Source organism: Temnothorax americanus, unplaced genomic scaffold (genome assembly GCF_048541705.1).
Source record: "Temnothorax americanus isolate GAGA-0224 unplaced genomic scaffold, ASM4854170v1 Scaffold18, whole genome shotgun sequence".
In the NCBI taxonomy this organism is placed as follows: Eukaryota; Metazoa; Arthropoda; class Insecta; order Hymenoptera; family Formicidae; genus Temnothorax; species Temnothorax americanus.
This window is the reverse complement of record NW_027509318.1, coordinates 3,526,538-3,544,004: the sequence shown is the minus strand read 5'-3', so window position 1 is coordinate 3,544,004 and position 17,467 is coordinate 3,526,538. Positions and strand designations below refer to the sequence as shown.

The following is a 17,467-nucleotide window of genomic DNA, read 5'->3' as shown; positions in this document are numbered from 1 at the left end:
TAGCTTTATCAAATGTGAGATCGCGGCATACCTTATTTTCCGTTCGAATTATCATCGATTGGATCTCGACACGTCGCGGCTCGCTACCATCAAGAGAAAATTGGGGGCAGCTAGGTAATCAATTAAAACGCACCGCCCGCGAATAAGTATCACCTATCTAACAATCGCGAAGTGTCAATGTTTCGTAAAAGGCTCCCTGTGAAGGCTCGCTCGCTCGCGCTCGCTTCACGCCGCTTAATGGCTACTTGCACGTCGACGCGATATAAACCAGGCCGCTGGCATTGATCGCTAGATATTTCATAATCTGTGCTCGCTGGCCTGTTATTTTCCTGATCCTGTAATAATTAGATTCCGCGACTACAAACCGCCCGTCCAAACCCGTCCGTTCCGGTATAGAATGATGATCGGCCGAAAGGAAAACCGTTGATAAGTACCTGCTCGTTTCTCGTACCTGTTTTCCGCACAATTATTCGTCTTTTTTTCGTTTTAAACGGCTGTTTTGAAACTTAAAGAGCGTGCATGCACGATCAAAAAGTCAAGTACAGTGTTGAATATAATCGTAATCACCATAAATCGCGAGTAGATCGTTCACCTTATAAATCTAAATGCAATTTAAAAAACTACAAAATAATATTAAAAATAAAACAGAAGTATTAAATGCAAGGAATTCATTTTTAATCTGCAGGGAATAAATTTTTAATAGTTATAACCTTAACAGATATTAATTACTTATAAGAATAAAAAAGAAATATAACAAGTATTGCATTTAAATATAAGGAAGGCGCTATTGTCACATCGCATAATGATAATTCACTTCCCGCAGTTAACAGAGATAGTTATTCTCTCTCGGCGATTACTATCGATACCGTTTCTCGCAACACAATACACAATGAACGAGATACGTGCATTGCACGCGATGGATATATGCACGTACATACTGTCGAGACGATATGGCTCCGATAGTAGGGTTGATCTCTCGTAACGGATTCCACGATTAAATTAATTCGTTTCCAATTAGATGGTCCCCGGTGCGGCTCATGCGAAGGTAGGCAAAGCGTGGATCCCGTAGCGTGCAACATTTTAATTATGCGCCGATGCGTGGGACGAATCGCGCGTGACGCAACGGAGAAACTACGCGATAAAAGCTGCCGCAATTTTCCAGGTTGAGCACAGAGGCTGCTGTCGACGCCTTTATGGTTGCGCGACTGCTGCGTGTCGTTGATTAATACGGAATCGAGGCACACATATTTGCGCCATACGATCAATTCTCCATTTGCGATGATAAAGGCGCGATATGCCGCGTTATCTTTTCGCTAATCGATCTAATGCAATGGAATCCACGCCGCCGTTCCTAATTACAATCAAGATGGTAATAATTTCTATTATACCTTGCCGTTGATGTGCAAAACTCAAGCTTTCAACACTTCACGTTTCGTATACACAACGGCGTAATACGTTTCCATGACAATATAAAATATGTCCATAGATATTTCAATAACATGAAAAATTGATTGATAATAGATATATAAAAAAGCGTATGTCATATTATCATATTTTGCTGGAATTAAATGCGCGTGTACGTTTGTGATGTACGCTATTAAAACAATTACATAGTCGAAGTAGCGTCGTGTGCAAGTAACGTTTCATAAAACTCTCATTAACCATCGAGCGAATATCTAATGAATAATTCGTAGCGGCAAATTTTTTCGTTTTCAACACGCATTTCCGTAAGTAGAACCGTGCATGAAAGACAGTCACAAAATCTTGTTTTATAATCTTTCTGCGGTCTTTCTTTTTTATAACGCAATGTTGCAATTTTTACTATAAAGTCAATTTTAAACGAGATGTATGAGAACACTGAATGCCATGGTCTTACTTCGTTTAATGCAAATTATGGATCTAATTATTGCTACATGCATGCGTACGGAATGTAGTTTGTAAAAGCGTTATTGTGTCAGTTTATGAACGCATTGACTCCTTGGTTCAGTGGAAAAGATCAATCAACACACAGCTCAGCTAATTAAATCCCTTTGGAAACATTTTCGGTGTTTATAACAGGACTATTTTTGGCAGTGAAACGGGATATAATATTCACACCGAAAATTATACGTTATAAACGAGATTTTGAGCATGAGAAGCTGCCTTTTAAGTAGATTTAAACATCCTCGGGAAAGTTCCTTAATTACAGAATAGCAAGTATACTCGCTATAGAGTTTGTGCGGAAGAGCAAGTCGAATATTATTCCGGAAATTATTATCTCCTTCTGAACGTGAATACATATCTTATTTAAAATTAAAATTTATCTTAAATATTTAACTTTTGTTTATTTGTGCATTTTCTAATTTTATCACTATTTTTTTCCTTTTTAATTTCACAATTTATATTAAACTAGAAAATTGTAATTTAAAAGAAACAGATAAGCGTACAAAACTTGTTTCCACATTTTTATGTTATTTATATTTGTTCTAGATATCTCGTTTCTAATATTTATAAGAATATAACTTCGAGTATTTTTGCTTTCTTCTGCCAAGATAGCGTGGATAAGTTTTCGTCAAAATGCGCGAATGTCTTAAGAGATGTTCCACATAAGCTATTTGCGTAACAGCACGTACGATATTAATGCGTGGGGCCTCGCCAATATTCGCTTATAGAGCAGCAACGTGGATATCTTATGCTATTATAGAGCCATGCGTGTAACCACGGAGAAAGTTCAGCGTGCGGCTGCCGAACCATAATGCAACTGACGTTAATGCGCACTAAAAATGGATCGCGTTTATTAACGTTGCCTCCTTGCGGATACACTGCCGCGTATTTATCCGGATCTATCGGAATGAAAGGAATTGCCGCGGACGAATAATCAGATACCGGTAGGAAATAACGCCCCAGCGTTAATGCGATTTTGTCGGGAACAAATAATAATTTTATCTCTGATCGATGCAGCGGATTGGCCGCGCAGCCTTTGATTCGTTCATTCGGCAAACGATAGAAATGAAATTGTTAAGCAGCAAGCAGGAAATTAAAGTCCTGTTTATTGCGCCGCTGTTTGCTGTTCGAAAGTGCATGTTACCTTTTCGCTACGGCCACTTTTGGAGTCGCCGAGTCCATTTGAAATAACGAGAGAGAAAGTTGGATGACACAAAATAACATATAAACATTGCGCGAAATATGAATTCCCGCGTAGATCAGTAACGCAACAATGACCGTGTTGCATTGATAATATAATTTATAGTTTATCTGATCCATAATTTTTAATCGCACTTCATAAAATCGTAATACAATAATACTGAGACGCAAAGTGCTCGCGGAAATTAACTAAATCGCATCGTGTACACACACACACATGTACTGATTTCAACGCGGATATTCTCGTAAGAGAAATTATAACCACACGGATATTTTTTGTGTCTTTGGAGAGTTTGTATAGTCAACGTAACATGACGTAAATATAATAATTGTCTGAACTTATGTACTAACTCTTACTATATGTTTTGTCGGACATACACATTATAGAAAATTATATACTTAAATTATTATGAGTTGTATATATGTTTTGTAGGTCTATTAAAGCTAGCAACATACCTATATTTTGCCAGAAATATTTAGATTTTTAAGTAAAAGTTTCATAATTTAATTTCCATAAATTATCTATTCAAAGAACAATTTACGTAAGATTTTATTTCTTTTTTCAGTCGTAAATTTTTGCAATACGAGTAGCACTTGCTTTTTTATCAAAGCATTTCTTTGACTGTTAACATTATAGGTGAAACTGAGTCATTATAAACTTTTGTTGCTTTAATTGTTGAGGCACACATTTAAGCATACGTGTCCACGCCGTTTTTCTTCTCCCTTCTCTTCAAAAATTAAAATGGAATTCGGAACAGGAATTCGCATTTACTTAAGGCGTATATCCGATATGTTGTAAAGATGTAAAGAAATAAAGAGCATGTCAAAGTAATATTTTTAATGGCAATTTTCACACGGTATAGTAACTGTGTTCGCTAGTTTTATACGTAATCATGTACAATATATTTTCCCGGCCGTCGTGCCGTTTCATGGTTCGAAACCTTCAACAGCTGGCGTACGAGATCCATTAATCTTGCTACGTGATCTACCTGATTCTGATTGATCAAGAACGTTGATGTAACTTTAAAACGTTTGTAAGCTTGCCGGAAAAAGACGACAATTTATCATCGCGTAATAGATCCCATTATTATAACTTCACGCTAGCTTGATTCTATGCGCAGCATGTGTCCTATCCTATTTAGTAGTCTAATGATAAAATTATCTAACGGTTTTAATTTGCTAAGCCAAAAGCACAAATAGCTTATCATTCTATAGATTTTTTCTTATAAAGATATTTATTTGTCTGCAATTTTATTTAAATTTGTTTTAAATACATTGTACCATTATATACATATATTTTTTTAAATACATTTTTAAATAGGATCGCCCGTTTAAGTTCTTAAAAGAAAAAATTGTAGAAACACGGTTTTAAAACATAAACTTGTAGAAGAGAAATGTTTTGCAATTTTATAGATTATTCGTATCACTATGCAATCGATTAGTATAAGTTTAGATAGTATTTCTTAAGTAATTAATTAAATGCATAATAAATGTGGTCTTTGACCACATAAAAGCGCAAGTTGAAAGATTTACGCAAGATTTCTCTTGCAGATCTTTACATTATCGATTACTATAACGTGTCTTAAATTTATTGATTTGGCTAATTGCTTTATTATAAGATTTTACGTAGGTTAAGTATTTGTAAAATAAAATTCGAGAAAAACAACGTAAATTGCATGCATACCGATTAATTATATGTTGTCACATAAAATATATGTAACCACAGAAACTTCAATGATAAAGGTAAGAAAATCCCCCGTCTCATGTTAATGCATGCATGTCTGATCAGTGTTTCAATATTATAATTACTACCAGAGCCGATTTCTCTATGCAAAACGGCACAAAATAAAAGTATTCAAGTCATTTTAGTAAATTTAAACGTGTAGGTATAACTATAGTACAACTTGTACATATGATTAATATATCGATTTTTAATCAATATCGATGATTAATAACGTGTGTTTAATTCGTTCAGTTATCTTTATCAACTTTAATACAATGTTTTTCAGTTAAGACATTTTAATTAATTATTTAAATAAGCAAGACAACCGTTAATAGTTCTGCTAAAAAATAATTCGTAAATTCGCAGAATTTTTAACTATATAACTGTGTCGTAAAAATTATATATTCTGCGTTTTTCTATTTATATATTTTCTAATATATTAGATATACATATATATATTATTTTTTTCAGAGAATATATGTATACTTTTTTAATATAGATAACATTATTTAGACAAATTATCCAATGTGATAACGTTAATCCTTTTTGTATTCATCAACAATTAATCAACTTGCTTTCCGTTAAGAATATATATGTTTTTGTTGATGTAATTAAATTATAGCACGCACAACAGATAAAGACGTGCTCGTAAATACATCTGATGTGACACGTAAGATATACCATCGCGACTGGGGTGGTAGATAGTAGAAAAAGCGATTTATACATCTAAAAAAGGCATTAATAATATTTCTGTCTACCGAGTTGGGTGTGAGAAGTAAATGACGTTCGCGCGAAAATGGCTCATTAGATTTGCGCGATAATTAACATGGCTGGATGAAAAGAGAAGTCTAACGGTGGGACCAGCGCGGTACAGCTTTGGATAAAGTGCCCAGGAGTGAAAGTATCCGCAATTTCTTTCGTAAATGTATGTATCTGGCCGCCCAAAGAGGAGGCCAAGAAGAAAACGAAACAGAGCGTTGCACAAGGATTGCACAGTAGAATTATTATACAAATATTTAATTGACCGTGAATATCTGAATATTATGTAATTGAATGTTTAATTGCCCTAATAATGCTGTAAATTTATATGTATACATTATAAAAAAGATTTCCACAGTGCAGATATATATAATGCCCTTTTATATAAGAATATAAAGGTTTTTTTCTCAATCTTAAAACAATTTCGTGTGAATAATATCTCTCAAATTGTAATTATATGACTAATAAAACAGCGGTAGCTTGTCAAATATAATAAATATAATTTCACTCACCCCAATCGTTGCCGTTCGTAATATTGGATCGCCACTATAATACCACCGTTGCGTTGGGTTGGTCCTATACGTTGTATCATCGTTGCTTCACAGTCATTTATATCTATAAACATTAAATTACAATATTATAATTATATTGCATATCTAAATAGAAGTTTTGCTAAATATTTTCTGTATTTTGAAGTATTAAATCTAGATTTATATATATTTTCATATTACATATATACGCGTGTATGTGTATTGCATGACAAAGATGCATTGATAAAATATAAACGTAAAATTTATATTAAATCCATTTTAGACGATCCCATAATTTTCATCAGATTTAAGATAGAATTTTGTTTTATTAGATTTCTCAATTTTAGATACCGTATATCTTTATATATGCATGTATTTTAATATACATATACTTTACATATATCTATATTCTAATTTTTTTACGTTCTGTATTACAGATGAAATTATAAATAAAGTTCTACCTTGAGTTCTGATACGAATTATCTCAAGTAGAGAGGTTTTAAACATTTATTTTATTAATTATAAAGTAAGAAGCTTCGAGATAATGAAAAACACGTACAAAGATGAGCAAGCTAATTAATAGCTCAGCGTGGTAGATGGCAAATTGTTCTTTCTCGGGCGAAATCGGAACTCTTCGGAAGTGTGACGTTCTAGAGTTAAAAAAAAATGTAATTTAATTTAAATATTGTTCTTTCTTGCAGAAAAAAAAGACCTGGCACGTAGATCGCAAGAAATACAAAGAGAATTACCACGGCCCGCAGATGTGAATATGAATATTTTAAGACCGTATATTAGCGCGCTATTAGCGCTATTGCATCATTCTATCTTTATCGCTCATCAGGTGTAAAACAAGGATAAAATAAGCAAATAGCACTAATAGCGTCTTCCCGAACGCACCCTAGACCACACTGCCGCCTAATTTATTTTGTATGTTTCGATCTTTTTGTAGCATCTTTAGCAAATAATAATCGATTTACTCCCACATATGTCTATCGATAATCCTAGCTCACGACTGAGAATGGTCCAAAACTATAGAAACAAAACATACAAAATAAATTACACTCAACAAAAAAAAAAAATTTGCGCACCATTTACCGCGTAAAGTTCTTAATTAGCCCACTCCTTCTTTATATGTAAATATTTTATTAAATATTCATATTGCTTGTTGCGCAAAAGAATTTCTCATCTTTCAAAAGTATTACAATTGGCCGTAATAATCAAGAATTTCGAACAGCGTATTTTACATACGTTAAATAATTTTTAAAATCGCGACACATTTTAGGATAGAATTCTACTTATAATTTTATGTCATGTATTTTGATGTACAAGTGTTTTTTTCATACATATTTTATATACGTATATATTCCGATATACTGCACTTATTCCGTGTATATACTTCAAACAAAAAATTTACGTATTATACAATAGATTATATTAAATAATAAATAGACTTCTATATCCTCTAAATTCTGATATAAATTACAGATCGTTTAAAAAAGCAAGCGTTAAACATCGATATTACTCGAGAGTATGCAGAAAAGAATTATATGCAAGAATAAATAAAAATTGTCACGACAGTACGAAAGTAATCGTCCCACGGAATACTGTAATCGTATTTATAAAACGATAGTTGTGGCATTTTACTTTCGATCGCGGAGAATGTATCTGAATCTCTTCGGTAACGAAAAGAACGCAACGAGTTCCGAACCTCTTCGCTCCTTCTCATTTCTCGGAGAGAAACACGCTTCTCCGCTATCTATTTCCACGGTAATATTTCGGAGCTTACTATTATCGCCGATATAAACGCCTCGTCTGTTCGCGCTCACCGGCCGACGCGACGGCCGACTCGAGTTGTAAACAAAGCGGCTCGCCGGCGAGGGCTCCCCTCCCCCTCCGCGGCCTCGCGCTTGTCCAAAATAGTTTTTCGCCGAGGACGGCGAGGAGCGAGGACGTCGAGTATCGCTCCGCCTGTCGTAGGAGCTGGTCGGTGCGACGCATCGCAGGTCTAGCAATAATGCTCCCGTGATTCCTGTGTACAAATGGATCGACGGTTATGCTCGCGCTGTCTTCGCCTATACTTCTAGGCGATAAACGAAGCGACTTACCGTGCTCGCCGACCGACGCGACGTTCCGAGTTCCGAGAGCTTGTAATAATTCTTCCCTGCGCAACGATGTTTTTGCGCTCGCCGGCCGGCTCGAGCCGCCGGAGCCGCTCGAGTGGTAAACAAAGCCCTCGTCGGCGAGGGCTCCCCTCCGCCGCGATCCCGCCGCGGCTTCGCGCTTTTCCAAAATTCCAAAATAGTTTATCGCCGAGTATCGCTCCGCCTGTTGCAGGAGCTGGTCGGTGCGACGCCTCGCAGGTCTCGCAATGTTCCCATGATTCCTGTGTGCAAAATGGATCGACGGTTACGCTCGTGCCGTCTTCGCGCAATACTTCTAGGCCTAAGCGACAAACGAAGCGACTCACCGTGCTGACGTGGACGTTCCGAGATCTTTTAATTCTTCCCTGCGCAGCGATCTTGTGGTTTTCCGAAATGTTTTCCGCCGAGTATCGCTCCGCCTGTCGTAGGAACTGGTCGGTGGCGACTCGCGACTCGCGACGCTCCCGTGAATGTGTATGCCCGTGTTCAAACGGATCGGCGGCTATGTTCACGCTATCTTCGCGCGCTACTTCAGACGGTACAAACGTAACGGCTCCACCGGCTCAGATGCTCGCCCGCCGGCCAACGCGACGCCATGACGCGCGACGTTCCGAGAGCTTTCCTTCCCCGCGATGCTTTTCCGAGATAGTTTTTCGCTGATCGTAAGTATCGTTCAGCCTGTCGCAAGAATTAGTCCGAATCTCCCGTGTTTCTCACCCGCGCTATAGCCGAGATAAGATTCGTTCCGATCGGAGTAGAGGCATAAGGTACGAGGCGTAAGGCGTAACAGATTAAAATTTATCTATAAATATTTCGGCATATTGATTAATAATTAATAACGATATTTGTTGTGCGATATTCTCGCGTTACGATACGTGCGATTATACGATATGTACATTTGATTAGGATTCTCGATACGCATGCACGTTCGTTGTCTCGTCACGTTCGACGTCACCCGATATATCGCGTTTAACGGAAACGGCACTCGGTTGACTACGCCGTTGACGGCAGCCATATTTGACTCGCGTAGTAGATAAGATAACAGCGAGGCCCGCCGGACGGCCGAGCCGGAATCGCGGATTCGGAGCTCGGAGCACAGTGACGTCGGTGACTGAGTGACGCAATAACACGGTCGGTAATTGAGACCCTTCGTGCTTTTGAATAATCTGCGGCGTCGGGACGCCCGCGGCGCGGATTTCGTCGCGATCGAGCATCGGGAGTGCCGAATCAAGTATCGGGCGTTAATAATATACATATAATCGTGATCAAATCTTGGAAAGTTAAATTTTTGCGAGTGAGTGCTTTGTGAAATCTGGATGAATTCGTCGTCGACAAAGGGGCTCTGGCGGAAGGGACTGGCAACGTGGGAACAGCTGGTGAGTAACTTTGTTATATTCGTGTATTTTGATCGAGTTATTATTTTTGTTGCACTCTTACATAACTTGATAAACGAATGCTAGAATTAAAATTGCTGTTACTGGGGCAAAATTTTAAATAAAGCCGTAACGAAATTTAAAAAATACTTGAGATATTAATTAGAAGACCATATATGTATATTTTATTTATTGATTATATATATTCTGTCGCGTAGAACTGTGAGAAAAATAATTACTAATTAATAATCACAAATTGTTAATAGATGCAGCCAAAGATGTAAGCAGACTGTCATCGGAGATAGAATGTCATCGCGATGGTGAGTGATGTTACATATTCGTGTCACTACAGATGCAATGATTTGGTATTGTTACATCAGAGTAAAATTCTTAAATCATTTCTCTTCCAAAAATTATAAAAGTTTAGAGATTATGAATATATTTAATTTAAAAAAAAATTTATTTATTTAACGCATAACAGATTTAATTTATTTTTTATAAATTTATTTGAAATTATATATACTTTCCAAGTCTCTTTTCTTTTAAATTTATTTATATAATAAGACTTGTGTGTGTGTGTGTGTGTGTGTGTGTGTGTGTGTGTGTGTGTGTGTGTGTGTGTGTGTGTGTGTGTGTGTGTGAATAAAACAATAAAAGCGATGTATGTATTTTTAAATTGATTCATTAACTTTTTACATTGATATTCTGAAAAGATATTATAATTATATCACGCAATTAAAATTGCTAGTTACAGTTTTAATTGGTATTATTAATTGCGAACTTATTTCGCAATTGGTGAAACGCTCTGATGTAGCAATAATCATCTTTTACCTAATGTTCAGCGACATGATTCGATCGAACAAAGATTAGGAAGAGAGAAACTGTCCATGCTCAATTAAGTTATTCGTTGACTATTAAAGATAGTGAGACCGATGTTAAATTAGAAAGAAAGACTTTCGAAATGTAGCACGAAGAGCAGAACGGTATATTACTAACATATACATGGCATATAAATTGTCTGCCGTTTTCACATGAGCTTTACTTTATTATCGACGTCATAATTACAAACGACAATCCAGAATGGCGCGAAATCGTAAAACGGATCAATTTTACCGCGTCAGTCTCGGTATTACCGAACCGTAAACAGACTTAGCTTTGCTTCCCTTTAGTTGTTCATATAATTCTTCGCGGATTATAATGCCATCTTACTATAACGTGTGAGTATTATCGTACTCGTGCAATTATATTGATGCATGGAAAATATCGTTTTATTCCAAATGATAAGTAAGTAATTTAAAATCGTTGCATCTTTAAAATTATATTTTATTGTGACAATTTCTGAAGCATGTGCATATTATTCCTCAAATTTTGTTGTTCAGAAAGTGCTGTAATAAAAATATTTAATCTATTGATGTAATATGACATAACATTGCAGAATTTTCGGTTTATTCTGCTCTAAATATTATTTGAAATTGAAGGCAATGTTATATAATTCGTTACATTAGATTATCCAATTCGTGTAATAATTGTGTAATCGATAAATATAAGCAAAAAATATATATTTGCAATTACAAGAAATATGCGTTACATTCCAGTTGACGTTTATCTAATAATAAATTTAGAATTTAAAATTATCTAAAAAAATAGTTGTTCACGTTATTATTCATTGATTTATAAAAGTTTTAACGAGGTTCGATAGTAACAAGATTAATTCATTCTATTGATTTATATATATATAAAGTTACAAAGAGCGGTGTCACTTAAGAATTTAACAGCGAGTTAATTTTTGCAACGAATTAGTGCACATATAAATGATATCTAATTATACTGATACGTAAGAGCAGAAAACTTATACATTTATATTTAATTTAATCGTAATGTAAAAAAAAAACGCACACGCAAAGTCGGTAAATTCTTAGCGGATTAAGTTCAACGTGCGAATGACCTCACGCTTGCAAAAACAGATAGGTATGCGTCAAACACCACGTCACGTCTGGTAAGTAATCCTTTCTCCCACAGCCTTTAATTTTGTGCCGAATTCCGAGTCTGAAATAGTCCGGAGTTCAACGTATTCACGTGTATCACGTCACGCTATCATTAACTTGTCCTTTCTTTTACCCGTCTTTTTAACAGGATGTTGACTTGCGAAAATACGAGTATTATTGCGAAGTGAAGTAATTTCTTCTTTTTAATAACGATAGATCTGCACACAATGTGTCAGTATTATATTTGTGATCAGTACTAATATTGTGTGCACATCTTGAAGGATGTTTATATCACATTACATTCACATTTGTAATTACAATTATATGTATAATTATAATTATATATAATTATAATTAGAAATTTAAATATAATGTGATGTGAATCTTTTGTATCAAAAATATATGTATCAAAAAATATAAAAATGTTATATTATTTCTAAAACAAGTTTAGAAATTGTATATGAAAGAAAGAGTAATTATATGCGATATGATAAAGCGATATTTTCTGCAGAGTTATTGCTTTACGGTGAAACCGTATCTTTTCAATAGTCTCTCATATTTCTTCTTATTATATCAATTAAATATACACAATCTCGATATTACTCGCTTTACTTCATGTACAATGTTCAATTTATCCGCTACAACTTGGTTCTTGCTCGCTAGTGGATCCAATTTCAAGTAGCGAGCGGGACCAGTCGGTCGAGTTTAGTCGTGAATCACATTTGAGAGTGGTCATTCGACCGGTTAGACGCAGCGATCCGTCTGTAGCATGCTCCGTTGATCCGGTGGTATGGTGAAAGGAGTTTGCGCGGCTTTTAACGCCCGCGCGTTCCAACGAATTTGCCCGCGATCTAATAGTATATGGCTGATAGGCATTCGCGGTAGCGTAACACAGGATTGTGTTCTCGCGTATATGACCGTGCAAAACGCACGTCCCATCAGGCTAGCAAAATGCATCATTAAACTTTTAATTAACTCTTTTAATTAAGTCGGCGTGTTGGGCGGCGTGATGCTTTACCTAAATTAAAGCGGCTAATAAGAGAGAGAAAGACATCCAGAGAAGTTATATAGGCGTTTGCATGTGTTGGTAGTGAGCAAAATAAAATTGAAAATTTTATTTTTTTTTAAGTAAATTATGAGTCTCTCTTTGTCGGCAAATATACTACGATATATAGCAGATTCACTATCGTGGATTTGCCGACTTTGATCGCACGGTCTAGCCTTCGTTCGCATAATAAAACTAGGACTCTCTACGGCCCTGAGTAGCACCTTTTATCGGTTACCATCAGTGAATGCAGCTGTCGAAGGACACGCTCGGTTACAGCCGGTGCCATGTGGATGTTGTTACGTACGGTACTGAATATCCGTTACCGCGGAGTAAACGTCACGTCGCGCAAGTCATCGGCTGGAAAGCGCCCCGGGTACAGATCACCTTAGAGTGATTCTTCAACACAGACTCGTGCGAACCGAGGTCTAGACTTTCACGGATAGCGTGCGATCGGTGCACGTGCTGGGCGCATATATAGTTTTATCCTTTCTAATACGACGGTTAACATTAGAGTTTACGATCCCGGAATTTAGTTTTCCGCACGGAACTTCAATTGATCGTATCGCGAGGAAGATATGAGTGCTTTGTTTTCTTTTTTCTTCTTTCTTTTAATGAGATGACTTCTGGAAATTAATAGACATGATATAATTGATATATAATTGATATTTCTCGCTTTTTTTTATTACAGCGAAGTTTGTGCAAAATATATGCACGTACATATATACAATATTTTTATATTATATATATAATGCGAAATATATTGATATGTATATACAGTATTCTTTTATTATGATGACAATTTGAATATTGCTAAAGTACTTCGCAAATTTGTTGCCACGCGATGATTTATACCTTAAAAATGAGTGAACAAAGATAAAGTGATCAAATAATAGAAAGATATATAAGGCTTTTTTTATACAAAAAAAGATACATATTTATCCTCTATTAATAAATAGATAAATACATCTATTTCATTATATTGCAAAAATATTTTTGCTATTATCATCTCACGTGAAGATTAATGTGATTCAGTTATCTATATTAATAGATATCATTATATAGTGCATTCTATTATCCGTACTAATAAATATAATTAGCGAACTCTTCTCTATGTAAATTCAGTTTCTTATTGCGAACGGATTATGAACTCGTGCAATTTTTATCCAGATTTAAATTAATCTTACCATTACTTACTTACCATTACTGCAAATCTAAGAAAGCGTTTAATTACCACGTCAAAACGTATAATTAGTTGAAATATGATAAATATGAATTATATAATATATAAATCTTTACAAATCATCTACCAAAACAGCACGATAAAAATTTGTTTGAGTCTATTTATTATAATTATAAAAAGTTAAAAATAGATGTTAAGTCAACAATAAGGAAATTAATAAAATAATTTATATTAATTATTTCTATTTTACTAAAAACATAGGTAACGCACATGACAAGTTAGCAAAGATTAAAAAACGTAAATGAAGAAACATAGTTGAACCTACTCGGTCATCTACGGTGACTTATGTTTTTCGGCGTCTAACTTTCTGTATTACATTCGTACGTCTTATCGATCTAAGTACGGTGTCGATTTGGTAATATTGCAGATCGATCGGAACCAGCCTCGGAATTATTTATGGTTCACTTGTTTATGTAGAATATGATCGTATCCGTCGATGACTTTTACTTTCGTGAACGTGGAGAACGCTGTCGTTGTACGCTTATTCGTGCGTGGCAAATTCGCGAAATGTGTGTAGTTTCTGTACCGTTTCGCATATGATATAATTATCTAATCAGAGGAAAAACAATTTTGCTCGCACTTAACGCACGCGTAACAGTACGTTTATAATTTCACATTTTATCGTCATTTCCGTCAACTGCCGTGAAGTAACTATTGTTGTCGTCTTTTAATTGTGTCTTGATGATTTATCCCCATGACGCAACGTGTATAATTAGTCTTATAGTCAATTCGCGTCTATCTTTATCGTAACATAATTATCAGGATCAAAAAATAATTGAATTTATTTATAAAATGTTTACACGAGAAATGTACGTAAATATTTTTATTTTGTAAATTTTGTTTTAGAAAGCTATTTTTTTGTGAATTTAAATGTAGCGGAACTTTATTCTAATAAAATAAAGATTTCTTGTAAAAGCGCGAAGAAAAAATATCCATGATTTAGTTTTGCATAAATCAAACAGGATCTTTATACCATGATTGCATCGTAAAATTTATGTAAAGTTATTTTTTGCGTTCATTGAATAGTGGTAATGTGTACCTACTTTGAGACAGTGTTTTAATGCGACGACAGTTTCGATAGCATGCGAAGTGCGGTTGCCTTGGTTTCTCGCAATAACACTTTATGAACGGCCGCTGTTGAATATCAATCAATCGGGAGACATTTTCCTTTCTACGGGATCTAAGTAACGCGTCTGGCCTTACATAGTTACTATGCGGGTGTTGACCAGATCTTTAAGATATTTGATGATTCTCAAACATCATTCTCGGTCGTAGCGAGCTTTTGACATTCTATTTTTGTTTATTGCGTTACATTATTACGTTATACAAAAAGCAATTTTTTTGGCGATTCTTAATATCTCAATTTTCATATAAAAGACTTATGTTTTTTAATATTAATCGATTAACGAGATAATCTCCTGTTGTGTATATGTATAATATACATATTATAGGTATGAAAAAAGAAATAAAATGTTTACCTATAATACTTTCATGGAATTGTGATTTCATTCTATAATAGTATTACGTAAAAGATATATAATTTCTTATATTAAAACTACATATGTTTGCACGCATGCGACCGGTTTTTTACGAGGTTTTTTTGTCTTGTACTATAACTTTCATTAATGATATATTTGCCAGTATTTTGCAAAGACTTGCCGTGGTATAAGAAATTAGGTGTTACTTGGCGATTCCTCTGGCTGGTCATGAGCCTGGTCGTAACAAGACGTTCTCTACCCATTCCCAGCTCGGAAACCGCACCATAAAACATTTATGGGAAACGTGATTGGTTTAACTTCGAACGGGCGTATGATCTTGTAATTTGTCCCATACAAGGTATACAGCTATTTTCCTTAGAAAGCGCCAAGGGAGATTTCGACTGCTACACCAATTAACCGCGCGCGCGAATTTGTATTATGTTTGAAGGAACGGATAGAAAACCCATACGCGGTATGGGCGGTTTGTAGAATACAGTTCTTCAACCGTCAATGGGCTGAAAGTACGATCGAGAAAGATTTATACAATCGCTTTTTATCAATGAGGTACGACGAGAAAATTGAATTGTTTTAACTGATTGAATTTTCATAGAAGAGATATTGAATTAATGTGCGAATATCTCAAGTTTGTATAAGTAATGCAGGGGATTACATCTTTTACAGATATCTTTTAAAGATATCTTTTATAGCTGTCGAAATCAATCAAGTGACTTTCACATCACGGTTTTGAAATTAGTAGTCTGATGATTTCGATGGATTGCAATTGTCGACAATTAACATTATGATAAATCATCACGCTAGTTTGTTACCGTTTACATAAGATTTGTCGGCTTCATAGTATAATAGTACTCAGTTGTTTAAAATATCCGATTCTGATATCAGATATTGTCCGAAGTATGTACTGATTAAAATGAAATACGGGCGTGGTGGAGGATAAATGAAATTTCCTTTTAATATCTATCTTCAAAATGAATCTGATTTGTTTGGTCGGTACGATAATCACTCGCGAACGATTCTGAAACGAATTTCAATTTACAAAGAAATGCGGGCAAGGCCGTATCTTTAACGGAATGCAGCCAAGTTTATAGTAGATTCTATTAGCTGGAATTGTGTAATTTACTGTAACTACCGGCCCCGCGACTGTGAGTAGCTTCGAGAGGCAATGCATGCATAAACTAAGCTATGCATCGCATTTTATCACGGAACAGAATGTTAATTACACACTTTTCTTCGCGAAAATAACCCTTAGCAGCGTCAAAACAGACCGAATGTTCTCGTTAATAGGCAGAGCCGTAGTTAATCATAAGTCACTCAATTATATCATTTTGAAGGTTGAAAACAAAAGTGATTAAGTCAATTTTTTTCTTGTTTACATCATTATGTCACTTATGACGAAATATACTCTCTTACATATATAAAATATTAATATACCCATATCTTTATTTTTATTAAAAAATTATAATTTATAAAATAATTTATGAAAAAGTATTTTATATTTTATAGGTAGAATACATACATACATATATATATATATATATATATATATGTACATATAAATATAAGATATATATACCTGCGTGCATAGCTTTTGGCTTATAAATTTAATTTATGCATTTTCTTTTAATCATATTTCAAATTTTATAATAATACGAATAGAAATTGCATATAGATTATACACTTGAAATTTTTATGCAAGAAGTTGAACTTAAACTTTGAGATTGTAATTATTCCTATCTTGTTTCATATATCCTTGTTTTATATCTTCTCCTTTAAACATAAAGTATAGCAAGCCAATAAATGTTACGACCAACAAAATAACTATACATAGCATTCTGTTTGCTCGCGATTGGCAATTGGTATACGTGCATCAGGCCAATTTCGGTCGATCGCGTTTTAGGCACTTGTACTTTCTCGCAGCGGGACTTGTTTCGTTGACTAGGTGTAATACGCGAAGGAGACTGCAAGTAATTGTGGCAAATCGTTCGTTCTAGCCTTCACCCACTTTCTCTTTCATAGGCCGAGTTTAAGTTAACAATCGGATCTAAATGT

General features: G+C 35.0%; 1 protein-coding gene across 1 annotated transcript in view; it reads right to left on the bottom strand.

Moving 5' to 3' along the window:
* Window positions 1–9,291, bottom strand: part of LOC143896339 (uncharacterized) — a 45,491-nt gene extending 36,200 nt beyond the window's left edge. Inside the window, exons 1-4 of the mRNA XM_077404147.1 lie at window positions 9,173–9,291; window positions 8,241–8,518; window positions 7,922–8,164; window positions 6,118–6,220 (exon numbers count right to left, since the gene is read on the bottom strand). Coding sequence (XP_077260273.1) covers window positions 6,118–6,220; window positions 7,922–8,164; window positions 8,241–8,518; window positions 9,173–9,291 — 743 coding nt within the window. The remainder of the gene's footprint in view (window positions 1–6,117; window positions 6,221–7,921; window positions 8,165–8,240; window positions 8,519–9,172) is intronic.
* Window positions 9,292–17,467: the final 8,176 nt, after the last annotated feature.